The following is a 15,788-nucleotide window of genomic DNA, read 5'->3' as shown; positions in this document are numbered from 1 at the left end:
GGAAGATGAGTGGCTGTAGCTTCTTCATCCTTACATCACTGCTGCTGTGAAACTGTTGATTGCAGTGATGCTGACGAATGGTGCCCCTTGTGAACCTTTCATTCGCTGCTCATACAGTGATGCTGGTGAATGGTGCCCCTTGTGACCCTTTCACTTGCTGCTCATACAGTGATGTTGGTGAATTGTGCCCCTTGTGACCCTTTCACTTGCTGCTCATTCAGTGATGTTGGTGAATTGTGCCCCTTGTGACCCTTTCACTTGCTGCTCATACAGTGATGCTGGTGAATGGTGCCCCTTGTGACCCTTTTACTCACTGCTCATACAGTGATGTTGGTGAATTGTGCCCCTTGTGACCCTTTCACTTGCTGCTCATACAGTGATGCTGGTGAATGGCGCCCCTTGTGACCCTTTTACTCACTGCTCATACAGTGATGCTGGTGAATGGTGCCCCTTGTGACCCTTTTACTCGCTGCTCATACAGTGATGTTGGTGAATTGTGCCCCTTGTGACCCTTTTACTCACTGCTCATACAGTGATGTTGGTGAATTGTGCCCCTTGTGATCCTTTTACTCACTGCTCATACAGTGATGCTGGTGAATGGTGCCTCTTGTGACCCTTTCATTCACTGCTCATACAGTGATGCTGGTGAATGGTGCCTCTTGTGACACTTTCACTCGCTGCTCATACAGTGATGTTGGTGAATTGTGCCCCTTGTGACCCTTTCACTTGCTGCTCATACAATGATGCTGGTGAATGGTGCCCCTTGTGACCCTTTTACTCACTGCTCATACAGTGATGTTGGTGAATTGTGCCCCTTGTGACCCTTTCACTTGCTGCTCATACAGTGATGCTGGTGAATGGTGCCCCTTGTGACCCTTTCATTCGCTGCTCATACAGTGATGCTGGTGAATGGTGCCCCTTGTGACTCTTTCACTCGCTGCTCATACAGTTATGTTGGTGAATGGTGCCCCTTGTGACCCTTTCACTCACTGCTCATTGTGCGATTATAAAGGATCCATAATCTGCTGATCTATGTTAACAAGCTCCAAAGCACAGATACAGTTAGTGTGCAGGCAGATTAAATAGTCTGATATTAAAAAGGTCACAGTATGACAGGGCCATATAGTTTTTTCCTTATTTATTTATATAGGAGTGAAATCACCAAATCAGTAAAAATTTGGAGCAGGTTTTCTTGGGTTTTACAGTACAGTCTGCTCCAGAGTTGAGGCCACCTGACCTCAAGTCAGAGTTCTTTGGCCCAAAAAAAGGCAGTCTGCCATAAAACCCGCCTCACCCACAGCTTATCTGTGCTCCTGACCTTTCAGTGGATAAATCCTTTCAGGTTTCTTGGCTTCGATCACCTTCATCTCAACAGTATTTACAGCTGTAATTACTGCCTTTTACTCACCTACATTAACCATTGTGGAGAGACTTTGGGTAGAATAAATCATTAATGTACTGTTTCTACTAGATTACCTAACTGACTTTGGCAGCCTGCAGTTTGAGATGCTAAATAGTAGCCCCGCTGTTTCTAATTTTGTTCAATAATGCATACTGTAGTTATGCTGTTTCCCTATTAGATAAATGAAATGGTGGTTAGCACTGTCAGCTCACGTCTCTGGGGATGAGGGTTTAAATCCGATTCTGTGTTTGTGGAGTTTTTCAGGGTCTGTCTGTGTCTTGCTGATCCAGTTCCCTTCCACGGTCCAAAGGCACACCAGTAGGCTAAATGGTGTTTCTAAATTGGCCATATTCTGTGTGTGTGTATGTTCCCTGCAATGGACTACCATCCTGCCTGGGGTGTACCCCAGCCTTGTGCCTTATGCTGCCTGGGACAGGCTCCAGCCCCCCTCCCCCCACAACAAGGATAAGTGGTTAGAAAATGGATTGATAATCATAAAATAAACATTAGCAAATTCAGATCTCACCAACCCAGATATGTACAACACTACCATCTTCTGGTGACAGAATGTGTCCATTAACAGCAATCTTATCAAAAGGCTGCACCTTGAAATCTATTTTGTCTTTAATTTTCCATTATCCTAATTCCAATTTCATTTCTGCTAGTGTGAAGGGCTACGATCGCTAAGCACTCTCATGTTTATTACTGTACCAGATGTACTTGACAAGTTCATTGAAAAGGTGCAAGTGCAAAGCTATGGGTGAAAGGCAAGGAATGACCCAGCATGGGGTGCCAAGCCATTGCAGGGCACCCACAAACACACACACACACACACATAAACATGCATACAAACACAAACACGTAAACATGCACACATATACACACACACACGTAAACATGCACACATATACACACACACACACACGTAAACATGCACACACACACACACACACATGCACACATACACACACACACATAAACATGCACACACACACACGCACACACACACACACACACACACATACAGGGACACACACACACTGGCAGCAACCCAGAGGGGTCTGACATGTCACTAGCAGCGACCCAGAGGAGCCTGAGATGTCACTAGCAAGTTTTCTACAGCTGTCTCTGCAGCTGTCACCCAGATTTAACACTTCCCTTGTGCAATGAAGCCAGTCACGTTCAGCCAACATGTAATTCCCACTTACAGTCAGCAGATGGCAGCAAGTTATCAAGTAAGCATTAAACATTTCTTATAATAGTCATGTCACACGCGGGCAACACTAAGACCAACAGCAAGGACCGCATCACTCACATGCTTCCTGAGTTATTTTATAAATGGTTAATAAAAAACCACTGAAAAAATATACCTGCGAAAATATAGAATATATACATAAGTCCTTTTGGATAATTTGACACAACAATAGGAGAATGGTACAAATGCTGAACTTTGGGCAATGTGTGCCTCCCTACTATTCATGTCATTTTATTGCATAACGCCTCTAATTCTTGAAGTGGCTGAAGTACACTGGCCTTGGTACCTCAGTACTCACATCCGTCTACGGGGCAGGAGGCCACACAGCATCTGGACCAGAACCTCCAGACCGAGGAACAGCTTTTTCACAGAGGCCGTGAGATTGATAAACTCTGCGTCTCGGTAAAAGAGTTATTAGTAGGACTACTATCATATTACACACCAGGGCATCACTGCAGTTGTTAACTTCTGCAGTTTGGCACTTGCTATGAATTCCCTGAATTCTCACTCATGTTACAACGCTGCTAATCATCAGTGATAAATGTCAGGGCATTGCTGCGATAGTTAACCTCAGTGCTGATGATTACTGTGATTTTGGACACACACGTTACTGCTTCGACAACCAGTAACACATGTACTTTATTGTGCACAGACCTCAATAATCTCTACTACACTCACACTTGCTCACTTTATATCGATTGTTATATTCTCTAATGTTACTTATCTAAATGTCATTATTCTATTTATTATTATTATTATTATTATTATTATTATTATACCTCATTTTATTTATTGTATGGCTGTTTGCATTTAATTTCTATTTTATTATTGTTACTAAACCAGACCTGAGTACCTCATTTTGTTCCATTCATGTACAACATGTTCTGGAAAGACAACAAAACATACTTATCGTTATTGTATGACTGTAGGTTCAGTACAGAGAGGACTCCTGTTATATCCAACTGTAAGTACCTGTATTGAATCTATGAAATTATACCTATGCAGTTGCAAAAGTAAAGAGAACTGCAGTGCTGAACTGTGAATATGCAAATTTGTGCGTAACAGCTCTGCTAAATAAATAGAAATATAAATATGATAAACTTTTACTCCCTGAAACAGAAAAGTCAGTCTGTGTAGGCCATGTCATCGCAATCACATCTTAACAGCTGGAACTGAAATATAACTGAAGTTACTTTTTTCTTTATTTTATTTATTAAATAAAATACTTTACTTTAAAATACTTTACTAAAATACTTTAGATTCACAAAACTATAATATAAATACATGTAGTAGTAGGATTGGTCAGATGCCTCACGACATCATTCTTTTTGATCAGAATAACTTATGACTATAACTTGTCAAAAGTACGTCTTTTTTATTAAGACATAAACCATGCAATTCATATGGTGGCATTAGTAAATGACTGAATGAGTGAACAGGTGAGATTTTATTTTGCTCTTGACTAATGCTGAATTCTTAGAGTGAAAAAAATAATTTCACCACCAAGGCAAAGCCGATTTTGATTTTTCTGGCTTTCAGACAGGGAACAGTCAGACGTGTTGATGTCTAAAGGCGAAGTGACGATACTGCAGAGTAAAGCCTTATAAAGTGTTATAAGTAATTCGGCGCTGTTGCCTTGGCAACCTTTCCCGCACGGAGCTTCAAGTAACTGAGGGAGACCACTTCCATTGAATAGAAAATAATTATTTAAAAAATACACTGGCATGCATACGTCTAAATGTCTTCGTGTAGCAGAGTCTGTAAAAGGAATAAAGCATGTTCTGGGGGACGTTATGGGAAAGGAACCCCGGAGATACCCGGGGGTCTTCACATAATGACGTACTTATTTTAGTCTCACCCACAATGCACTGCGGTTGCTTGAACAAAGAATGAGCATTTTCAACGAACACCCTAACAAGTTTTAAAAAGGAATGATCTGGATTCATTAATTGATTAAGAATATTTTATGTAAAATTAAAGTTTGTGCCAATATGTAGATAGACATAATATACCAGTATCTGGCGTTATATCACTGAGACTAAGAACAGCGTGCTCTGCTAAACGTATGTACCTTGTCCACGTCAGCTGTGCATCAGCTGGGTGGAAGCACGAAGAGATCGAGAATTGAGAATTAATTACTGTCATAACTAGATCGTGGTATATAATTGTGACATTTTGCTCGTCATGTGTTAATAAAATGACGAGGAACAGCGTAGCCGGTTGAGAACTTAGGTAAGGGACAGTTTGGAATATTGAAGGCTTTCTAATCTGTGCGACTGTGACAGTAGGCAGCTGCCATACGAGTAGCATTAGGAAATAAATACTGTATACTGCGTGTCATAGGCTTTGCGATCAAACTGTTAACTATAATATTTTTTATCTGAACGGAACGAATTTTCCGGCGTCCCTGGGATTGTTGTTTTGTTACTGGCTGTAGGTTACACAGCATAGTAATAAAGAATAAAGTGCCGCAGTACAATGAGCTCGGAGGATCAATCAGCCGCTGGCAACAAAGCCATGGACACAGACAACGACGGCATGTCCTGGTGGTATAGATGGATGTGCAAGATTGCGGGGGTCCTCGGCGGTGTATGTGAGTATGGCGTCGCTGTGGCACTGCCGTTATTTGCAATGCCGTATATAAACTGATATGTTCTCACTTACGTGACAAAGCACTGCTTGTTCTTTTTAAACCAAATAATAATTATGCTAAATGCACAAAAAGCTGTTTACTGAAGCTTGACACCGTCATTTCTTGAATACGTTTTTGGTATATCACTATATGAAAATTATATGTACTCCTTTTGAGAGCTGTAATTTAGTTCAGAGGCTTACTGCATTGTCTCTTAAAGGCAGAATGATTGTTTGTTTCTTTGTTTTCGTTTTACAACGAATGAATTGTACTGTTAAACTCATGTGATAGGCGTAACTGGAGATGTGTTTAGAATGAAAGTTTTTAATTAAATGTACTTTGGACAAAACAGTGACATCTCTAATCTGTAAAGATTTTGGCATCGAGAAGTTGTAAAATTGCATAAACGAAACTGTAGATTTGCACGCATTAAATAAGTTAATCAGGTTTTCTGCGCCCCTGAAGTTAAAGTAATCGAAAGACATTTTGTAATAAAAGTACTGTTACATGTATGTATTTAGACAGCAGACTGACCAATCTCTGTGCTTTAAATAAAAACACGACAAGGTTATCAAAACGTTACAGAAATCCACTTTATAATTTAGAGTTTTGTTAATTCTTTCATCTACTCTGACCCTCCTGTGAGTTCTTCACTGGTATCACAGAAGGTAATGTCCCTTCCATTCCATTCATATTTGCCCTGGTAACGACAGTAGCCATGCTCCAGGGGAAGGTTAGTTCTGGCACCAGAAAGCTTAAACCGGTGTCTAATTTCATTAAATCCTTATGATAGAATTTGAACAATCTGCACATGCTTTGACAAGAACTTGTCAAAATCTATGCAGTTTAGGCATCTCCTTTTCATAGAGTAGACAGAAACTTCCTGTAAAACTGTTCAGTTATATGTATTCACACTGGATAATTTAGCTGAGCAGTTATGACACCTGGATCAATGGTTACAACTGCAGGAATCATTTTGGGATGTGAACTAGCAGCATTTATATTATGTGTATCATTAACCATCATGCTGTTTGCAAGATTTAAGTCGGGTCAAAGAGGATTTATAAATCACTGCTTTTATTTTAACAATTTTTTACAATTCTTTTCAGACTTGTCTCAATGCCATTTCGCCTTTTTCAAAATGCTTAGTCTACTGATATGGTGCATATATTATGTGAACTAAACTGAGTATAGTTTTGCATTGCTTTGATACAAAATGCATTCAATCACCACTTCATGAATACCTCCCTCAATCAATGTTCAACACCAGCGAAATTCTGTACAACTACAAGATATTATAGTATTATTCTACTACTTATGTATTAATTACCCACAAACTAAGTCTTAGCTACATACTGGTCTCATGTTTGTTCATCATTAATGAATCATGATGCATCTTTTATCTCAACTAGAGACTATATTTGTTCATGATTTGTACTTCAGTAGTAACTGAGTTCTTACTATTTGTGTCCCATCAAGTAAAGTGTTACCAATAAAATGTTGATTGTTACTGAAGAGATTTTTTTTTCACTGTTACTGTTGTATATGTTTTATTTTGCATTGCAACACTAAACTGCAAAAATAGAGGACAGAAATGTATGTATTTTGCAACGCTTCAGTTTGTGTTTTTTAGTCGATGATACAATGAATGACACAGTAGTCTTATGTGAGTGAGCATATGCTATAGTTATGGCAGCATCAATCACGTTTGGGTGAAGTATGAAGTGTTTGGTTGGCTGAAGTGCATTTTGCACCAATGGTTGACTGGTGTGCTCAGGTGTGTTTTGTGAATCATACTGTGTGAAGAGTTATGATAAAGTGGACAGGATATTGAGACAAGTGTGAAAATGATTATAAAAAACTATTTAATTTTACATACTATCCAAAGTTTTTTGGAATTGAGGTTTTTAAATGCTGATATGAGAAGACAACATGCAGCTTTTTGGGTTGTCGGTCAGGTACAAATTCTATTTCAGCAATACTGAATTTCTCAAAATAATGCACTTCCATTACAAGATGGGTTTTGCTGAGTACAGCCTTGTTGTTGCTGCCAAACATCTGCGTATTATTTTTATAGCCAAATAGACTTGTCTTGTTGATCATAAGATGAGCACTGTTTGCTTTATCACATTTTACCTGGAAATCACTTAACTGGATTATTGACAATATTGTCATGTCTCGACCCCCCCCCCCACCCCGACAGCCTGTGCTATTACTGGAATATGGAGCTGTGTCTCTATCAACCCCTTCAGCATCGCAGCAGGCGCGTGGATGATGTAAGTACAGATCCTGCACTCTCAGTACAAACATACATTACCACTGATGCAAAGCTAATGCTATACTACTGTAATGGTGTCAAACTGAGAAAGCACTCAAATCATTTTATATTAGTGCAATTACCATGATACCTTGACTTCTATAAATAAATGGGTTATATATATATATATACTAAAAGATGTAGCATATTCTATACTAAGTAAATTCATATGCAAGATTTGCCTACTGATATATACATTCACACTCATTCAGTTAATGAAAATTTATAGGAAGTGTGGGGAGTTTCAGATCACACCCCTGGATACTGCCAGGTGTCGGGGATGCGCTCCACCTTTCACTCGTGAACCCCCACTGAACCCCCACTGAACCCCCACTGAACCCCCACTGAATCCCCAGTGAACCCCCATTGAACCCCCATTGAACCCCCATTGAACCCCCAGGGTGCCCTCAGCGCTGGCAGTGATGTAATGGTTCCCTTTCTGCTCCCCAGCCTGAATGCCTGTGTGCTGTTCCTGTGTGAGGTCCCCTTCTGCTGTCAGTTTATCGAGTTTGCCAACGCGGTGGCAGCCCGTGCCGACAAGCTCAAGCCCTGGCAGAAAGCTTTCTTCTACTGCGGGTGAGGCTACGGCTGTTTTTGTAGACATTTCCATGTTTGTGCTTAACTGTCATTTACCTATATATTCAGTACGTGTTTGTGTGTGCGTGTGCGAGAGAGAGAGAGAGAGAGTGAGAGTGAGTATATATGTAAGGTATGTGTCATTTACCCGAGAGGTGGGAGGGAGCAAAAATGTGGACTTTCTGGCTGGGAGCTGGGAGGGAGCAAAAATGTGGACTTTCTGGCTGGGAGCTGGGAGGGAACAAAAATGTGGACTGTCTGGCATAGAACTTGAATGGAGCAAAAAAATGGACTGTCTGCGGGTCCCCATGGACCAGGTTGGGAAGCATTGATTTACAGACTATTTTGGACTATTGGAGGAACAGTTCAGATTAAGTAACTTCTTAAGCCTACAGAGTAACCCTTTATGATGACTCAGACAAGGGGTTTTTATATATTTTGGGTCTCTGCAGGTGTGTTGTTTTTTGACATCATGGTCATAATGCCAGTGATTCACTCATCATTCAGGCTAACGTTTACTGTTGTGTCTGGATAGGATGGCACTTTTCCCTGTCTTTCTGAGGCTGTCCCTTACTACGCTGTTCGGAAATGCAATTGCCTTTGCAACAGGGGTCCTATACGGATTGGCTTCGCTGGGCAAGAAGTAAGATTTTTATCACACTTTTTTTTTTGTCAGAAAAAAGATAAATGATTTGTAATTACAAACGTTGCCTGATAATTTTACAGCGGAGTGTGTTTTGAATTCCAACACCTAATTTGTGTTCTGTATGGATCTTTATAAAAGAATGTTGCCTCAAGTAAGATTTATTCTAAAAAAGAATTGTAATTTGTAAGAATCTAAGGTATCTATTAAATTTGTTTAGCTACAGTTTTCTGTTAAACTAGTAAAACATTAATATTTTGTCATATTTTGGTAAAATCTCTGAGTAACGACAATTTACAGCCATACTAGAGTGGCGATAGTGGGAATCAATATTAGCTGTTCATGCCATCATTTTCTTTTCCTTTCCTTTTTTCCTTTCCTTAACACCTCCTCCAGGGGGGACGGTGTGGGCTACGCCCGCCTCCAGCACCAAAAGCAGGGTGACGAGGAGAAGCTGACAGGCACCACTAGCTGGGAGGCCCAGTAACTTTTCCCACCCAAAATCCAGAACCGAAATGCACCTTCTCTTCTCTTTCAGCTGCTGATCATAGTTACCTGTTTTATGGAATCACATGGATTATGTTCTCTATGTCGGTTTTATTATATTATTTTAAATTATTTTCCAAAATAGTTTTGTCTTTTCCCGAAATGTTATCAAATGTGAAAACTTGTCTTTAAGTTTTTTTTTTCTTTAATTTTGTGAGTGGTCAGGTATACTGTGATTTTATCCAAAGACACTGAAAATAATAGAATAGAAAGAAAAGATTAATAAGAAAATGCAAGAAATATTTTGATAGTAATTGAATATTGAGGATGTTAATCACAGTAATCGTTCATAACCCTAGCAACATTTTCAGTTGTCGGTACTAGAAAAGTTTCCCATTGGACCCACTCTGTTGGGGATTGATTTGAAAAAGTGCATGTACAGTTAGTTAAATGCTTATTTATCACCAGAATACTAACTGCTATAACATCTCATTCTAATGATGTCTGAATGCATGAATAAGTGATTTCTAAGTATGGAACTTTTTCAGTGTTTTTGCTTGATAACGTGACTGAACAGCCAGTGGTAAAGTCCAGTGTGTTGTTAGAACTAACAGCTGGATGACATCACTGGCCATTCTACTCTTTAATCTCAAAGTGCTCATTGGTTTTTAATTATTCTTTGCTTGAGTAAACCACTGGGATTGTGTCTGCTTAAGCCAGATGTGGCACAACTTTTTAAAATCAATTCAGGGAATCTTGTGTGTTTGTGTGTAGTGTTTCTTCAATAAAATGCCGCGTCCATTTAGTGGGAAAGCACTGGACAAACATTCACTACTGTAAAAGACGCAGCTGTGATTTAATATTTTCAGATACTGTTCTTATTGCCAGATTTGCCCCAGTTTGCTCCATGTCAATGTACACAATCTAGTCCTAGTATGAAGAACACATTCAATACAAAAGACTGAAAAGTTCATCTTAACCAATGTCTTCAAGTCATGCAGGTGTTTCCAGACTTTTCACTGTATTAAACATTATTCATTCTTTGCATGCTATTTGTAGGTGTTTATACATTTTACAGCGATATTTGGAAGTTTAAACAATAATATATGCAAAAATATGCAAAAACTGCTTAATCATGGACAAATGAACATTCCACTAAATGTTATTTGTAACAGCAAAGCCTCATCATTGAGGACGTGGAACGATCAGCTGATTTGTCACGGACTGATGAATATATCCTGAATATCTGCATTTGCCTGTTAAATTACGCAGCTGTTCTGTTGTGACCATCACTTCAACAAATGCTTTAAATGCAGCGTGTAGCTGCTTTTTCTAGAATTTCACACAGGAGTTTACTTAATCATTCAAACGAAGCACATTTAAGACATTGATGGCATATTTATCATCATCATAATCATGGGGACCCAGCTACCTACCCTGGAGGATGGTAACTTTACACACAACCCATCACACCCTTCTTAACCAGGTCCATTACCAAACTGAACCAGGTAGTAAGACTATCCCACCAGTTTGCTATATTTCTGATTTAGTTTCATGTTGCTGTGCAACATCATCATACCTGATAAGAGGAAGCAGGAAAAATGGGCAAGGCTGAGGATCTGAGCGACTCTGACAAGGGCCAAATTGTGATGGCCAGACAACTGGATCAGCGCCTCCAAATCAGCAGGTCTTGTGGGTCAGCTCTTGTGGGGTGTTCCCAGTATGCAGTGGTCAGTACCTACCAAAAGTGGTCCAAGGAACAGCTGGTGAACTGGCAACGGGGACATGAGTGTGCAAGGCTCGATGCACGAGGAGCGAAGGCTAGCCTGTCTCATCCAACTCTCTGGTACTAGTTAATGGTTAAGTTTGGTGTTAATGAGATGCTCTATGGACGGCATGGTGGGGCAGTGGTTAGCACTGTTGCCTCATACCTCTTGGACCTGGGGTCAAGTCTCTGCCAGGATTCTGGATGTTCTCCCCATGTTTTTGTAATAACTGGAGTTGCCAAACTGTCTGTAGGTGTGGATGGCATTTGTATAGACCCTGCGATGGGCTGGCACTACATCCGGGGTCGTCTGTGTGCTTTTGCCATGCATTTGAATGACTAATTCCACACAAGAATTTCCCCTTGGCGATAAAGGACTCTGAATTTGAATCTGAATTAAAATTTCATACACATCTGGGTTGACAGAAATGTCTATGGCAGTCAGAATGGTTCCACTTGCCCTCTGCTACAGGTTTCTGAGCACTCTCCTTCACCAAGCCACCAAACAAGGAGCCATGACTTTTCACCTCGTCACCGTTCCTCAAGTTAAAATTTATTGATACTAATTTATTAATACAAAACTACTGAAATATCTGCACAAATTTCCAAAAAACTGCTTTCTGAAAGCTTGCATATTTCAGGTAGGGACAAGTCTGAATTGGCAATCTGGTACCATGACAGATATTCAGGGATTGTGTTTCTACGATCAAAGAAACCAAATTATGTGGAAACACTCTTCAGAAAATGAACATAGTTCCAGGCTCCAGGTTGGAGTTTGTGAGAGTTTTTAGGCATTTTTTTTCTTAGTAGAAGGTCTTGGTGTTCTCTTACACTTGTCCACAGCGCCGTTTCTGTATCCTTCCTTTATCGATAATTCCCACTGCTTCTTCACTAACGTATAGAGTCGCATCGTCGCCTGGGCATCTTGTACCTGCAACATGTGGCACAGGGTTTCAGAACACAGAACGCATGCTCCACTCTCTCAAGAAAGTAAAAATGTGCAAAAGTTCTTACAGAAGAGTGTTCACCCTGTTGAACTTTGACATTGAGTATCTTCTCACAGAGAAGCTTAAGTGAGGGACGACCACTCTGTAGGATGAGAGAAAAAAAAGATGTTAGATCTATTTGACAAATGAATCGTTTATTCCCCCCTCTTCCTCATGCCCTTCTCCTGGTACAACCTTCACGATAGACTTGAACGGCTTGTACTTCTGCGTGTCCCTGATTCTCTTTTTGGGGTGATCCAGAAGCAAGATCTGCCAGAGAAAGACAGTGACTCCCATAAATTGTTTAAGATTATTGTATTCTTGCACAAACACTAACAATAACAGCAGTATACCTTGAGGTCATTATGAATGGCGTGGCCCACGAGAATTCTTCCCTCTAAAACCTCTAAAACTTCTTTCTGAACAGTTTTGACATCTTCCCCTGTAATTCATAAAAAAAAAAAGAGACAAAATTATTTTTTGTGCACTGTAGTTCTGTTCCACACAGAAATTACTCTCATACAAGTAATTCTTTAATAGATAACCGTTTGCACATTCTCCCATTGCTCACCATTCTTTATATCCTGCGGACGAATACCACTAACGTGTGTTCTGTAGTCGGTCACTCGTTCGGTGGGCTTGACGTATTTGTCATAAACACACTTCCCGAACTGATTCACCATTGAGACTCTGGCTACTATGCTGTCCTGCCCTTCAGGCCCAACTCCAACCATCTCACAGTCCATGGCCACCGCTTTTGTCAGCCTTCATAAACAGAATTTAAAAAAAATTGTCAATATCTATACATCTCCCTTACTAAAACAGACAAGTAATGTTGCATATACTAGTTCCAAGTCAGAAGTAAAATACATGTATTATTTTTTTAATATACATTACAGAATTCCTAAAAGAACAGGGGAAATATTTAGGCATTTCAGTTTTTAATGTCATTTAACGCTTGTTTTGTACTTTCATGGGCATGAGATTCCAGTCCATCACAGGGTACACACTCTTGGCAATTTAAGGCTGATTTATACTTCGGTACAAAATCTACAGCATCGGTACAGCATAGGTATGCGTAGCTGTATACCCTACCCTGTACCCTACACCATAAGTAGCCGCACAGCCACATACCCTATCCCATACCTTACGCAGTACCATAGGCCTAGGTAACCCCATATCCTACGCAGTACTCTACCCAATACCCTATGCCGTAGTCTGACACGCACCTTCTCAGAAATGTAACGAAGAATAGGTCATGTGACTGGCTACAATCTGGGCAGATTCTACACAGAATAAATCAGCTTTTACAGTAACCAATGCACCTATTACTATTACAGTATTAATATAGGTGACACTTACCCGTCAAAAGCCCTGCATTTTACAAGACTGCTTTCTATAGACTTCTGATCTGTCCTCCTCGATCTTTGCCGGCTGCGAACTATATCAGCAGCACCTGTTCCCACAGCAGCCTCAATATCATCTGGATCTACGTCATCAAACCAGATGTCATCTCTGAGCAAATGTCATGAAAATAAGAAGACATATGTGGTTGCAATTAGTTTCAATGCTAAAATACACACTTTTAACAAATGGATGCAAGGAAATGCACATCTTCAAATTAATGCATGTTGCTTGTACAATAAATGAAAGGCAACTGACAGTCTAGCAGTACCATTACACCATCCGTTCATTAGTTGGCAAGTCCAAAGGTATCTGACTGATTAGCATTTATATCCAAAATGCACCACAGTCATCATAAAAACGATACTACTTGACCCATACTCTGTTAGCTTCTTCTCGGCTTCCTGATGAAATCTCTTATTTTTGTTTTGCTGTCTGTTATTGTATATGGGTGTCTGTCCATTGATGCTTTTCCTTTTCCGTGTGTTCGACTGTTCAGATTGAACAAATAATTTGTCATTTTTGGTCGATGCAGGAAGCAATCCATCTTTTGCTGTTTGCTGTTTCCCATTCTTCGTTTCCTTTATTAATTGAGCACTGGTTCCCTTCGCTGGAATGTCTTTTATGGGCTTCCCTTCAACTTTGCTTTCATTTGAAATCGAGCTCCCGTCTTGCCGTTTAAATTCCTGTTCTTGCACCTTTGTGTTCAATTTTAATACCTGTAAATCACAGTAAAAATGTAAACAGCTGGACAGAGACAATAAGAACAATGCATACAGAACTGAGCTGAAGATTTACTTATTGGTGTCGAATCGGGATGGTACAGTATACGGGATGGTATTTTTACCTCTTGTAGGTTCTTCCAGTTTGTCGAAAATTGCTGGGAATCTTTCGGTGGAAGTAGAGCGTTGCTCTTAATTTTCACGTCTTCTACGGCATTTTTCACAGCCTTTCCCTCGTATTTTTTCCTCTTCGCCTTTTTATGCTTTTTTGCCGAAAGTGGCATTGTCGTAGAAATCGTAGTACAATTCTTTTTTTTCACCTTCACCTTGGACATTGCTTCTAAAATATGTATGTTTTAGATGTGCAACAGCCTAGAATTTTCGCTAACAGTACAAAATCAAGCCCTTTCTTGAGGTTCGAGAGAACATTAGAATGTTAGCAGACTTAACCGAAATTTCGTGATGACATATTTACAATAAACCACTTTAACTGTTAATACTAAGTTAAATTTTAACTTTTTTTACTGTAACACAATATCGTTTCAATATGACATCTTCTCCGGAGAGCCCGAAATATTAATTACCTGTACAGTATTAAAATCTACTCAAGATGCTTCACTCGCGTACTTCTTCCAAAACGCACATGTGAGCTGAAGTACATCCGTGTGGTGCAGCGTTTAAAAGGTTCCCACAGGAAACATTTTACGGTACTGAAATAATGCGTGTGAACGCTTTTTAAATAGTAATGATATTTCTATTACTTATCCTGAGAAGACGGGTAGTAATTATAGTGAAATCGTATGCGCTAGGCAAGAGACTGACATATTGGTCTATTAATCTTCAAACCTCTGGGAGGAAAATATTAACATCACCACCATCACTACTACTACTACCACTAATAATAGGCCTAATAATAATAATAAATAGGTGAACTGTGAGTCCGTGGATTGCACAGAGCGTGTACCTTGTGTAGAACTGTTATCCCGTGCTCATAAAAATGTAAACAAGAATTAAATCAATTTAGCTGAAATTAAGGTCTTAAACTGTATTTTAAAACGATAAAATATTACCTAAATCTTTTTTTTAGCAATTTTGCAATATTGTACAGATTACCTGGCCGGAAAATGAATATTTGCAGAGAAATTTATTTTCTGTTCTATTCAAACTTGCCAGTACAGTATATTTGAATATACGAATACGAATATTTTTGAAGTTATATGTCTCATTAATTTCACTAGCGGTGTATGTTTTCTAGCTCATATATTAGAGACCATGCATTTTTATGTTTCTCTTTTTAACTACCTACCTTAGTCATGGCTTGCACCATAGCACTGAAAACTAAAACTGAAATCAAATGAAAAGTCAACTAGAAGTAATAATTTTCTCGGGAAACATAAAAAAAATAAAAATACTAATGCATTCTTAAAACCAAATGACTAATTAAAAATAAAAAAACGAATGAAAATAAAATTATTTGAAAACCATACTAATATAATAATGAAAAAGGAGAAGTATTTCAACATTAATGTGTGTGGGTGTGTGCATATGTAGCCTATGTGGCCTGCGATGGACTGACATCCTGTTCAGAGTGTATACCACG

General features: G+C 39.4%; 2 protein-coding genes across 4 annotated transcripts; one reads left to right on the top strand and one right to left on the bottom strand.

Annotated features, from left to right (window-relative positions):
* The first annotated feature begins 4,478 nt into the window (after window positions 1-4,478).
* On the top strand, window positions 4,479-10,171 carry cacfd1 (calcium channel flower domain containing 1). Its single transcript, XM_023807965.2, has 6 exons — window positions 4,479-4,720; window positions 5,095-5,250; window positions 7,493-7,565; window positions 8,057-8,182; window positions 8,718-8,825; window positions 9,222-10,171. The coding sequence occupies exons 2-6, from the start codon at window positions 5,136-5,138 to the stop codon at window positions 9,310-9,312; spliced, it is 513 nt and encodes a 170-aa protein (XP_023663733.1). The 5' UTR covers window positions 4,479-4,720; window positions 5,095-5,135; the 3' UTR covers window positions 9,313-10,171.
* rexo4 (REX4 homolog, 3'-5' exonuclease) lies at window positions 10,149-14,873 on the bottom strand. 3 transcript variants are annotated; one of them, XM_023807962.2, is made up of 9 exons: window positions 14,314-14,873; window positions 13,848-14,185; window positions 13,425-13,577; window positions 12,634-12,827; window positions 12,416-12,504; window positions 12,258-12,332; window positions 12,091-12,165; window positions 11,908-12,007; window positions 10,149-11,049 (listed from the first exon to the last, which is right to left on the bottom strand). In XM_023807962.2, exons 1-9 carry the CDS (start codon window positions 14,521-14,523, stop codon window positions 11,009-11,011), a joined length of 1,275 nt encoding a protein of 424 aa, XP_023663730.1. In that variant the 5' UTR covers window positions 14,524-14,873; the 3' UTR covers window positions 10,149-11,008. The 3 variants fall into 3 exon arrangements, with proteins under 3 accessions (XP_023663730.1, XP_023663729.1, XP_023663728.1); XM_023807961.2 differs by lacking the exon at window positions 10,149-11,049 and having other exon boundaries at window positions 11,608-12,007; window positions 14,314-14,528; window positions 14,773-14,865; XM_023807960.1 differs by lacking the exon at window positions 10,149-11,049 and having other exon boundaries at window positions 11,608-12,007.
* Window positions 14,874-15,788: the final 915 nt, after the last annotated feature.

Source organism: Paramormyrops kingsleyae, chromosome 7, assembly GCF_048594095.1.
Source record: "Paramormyrops kingsleyae isolate MSU_618 chromosome 7, PKINGS_0.4, whole genome shotgun sequence".
Taxonomy (NCBI): Eukaryota; Metazoa; Chordata; class Actinopteri; order Osteoglossiformes; family Mormyridae; genus Paramormyrops; species Paramormyrops kingsleyae.
Note: the sequence above shows the minus strand (reverse complement) of the source record. Positions and strands in the feature narration are given on the sequence as shown.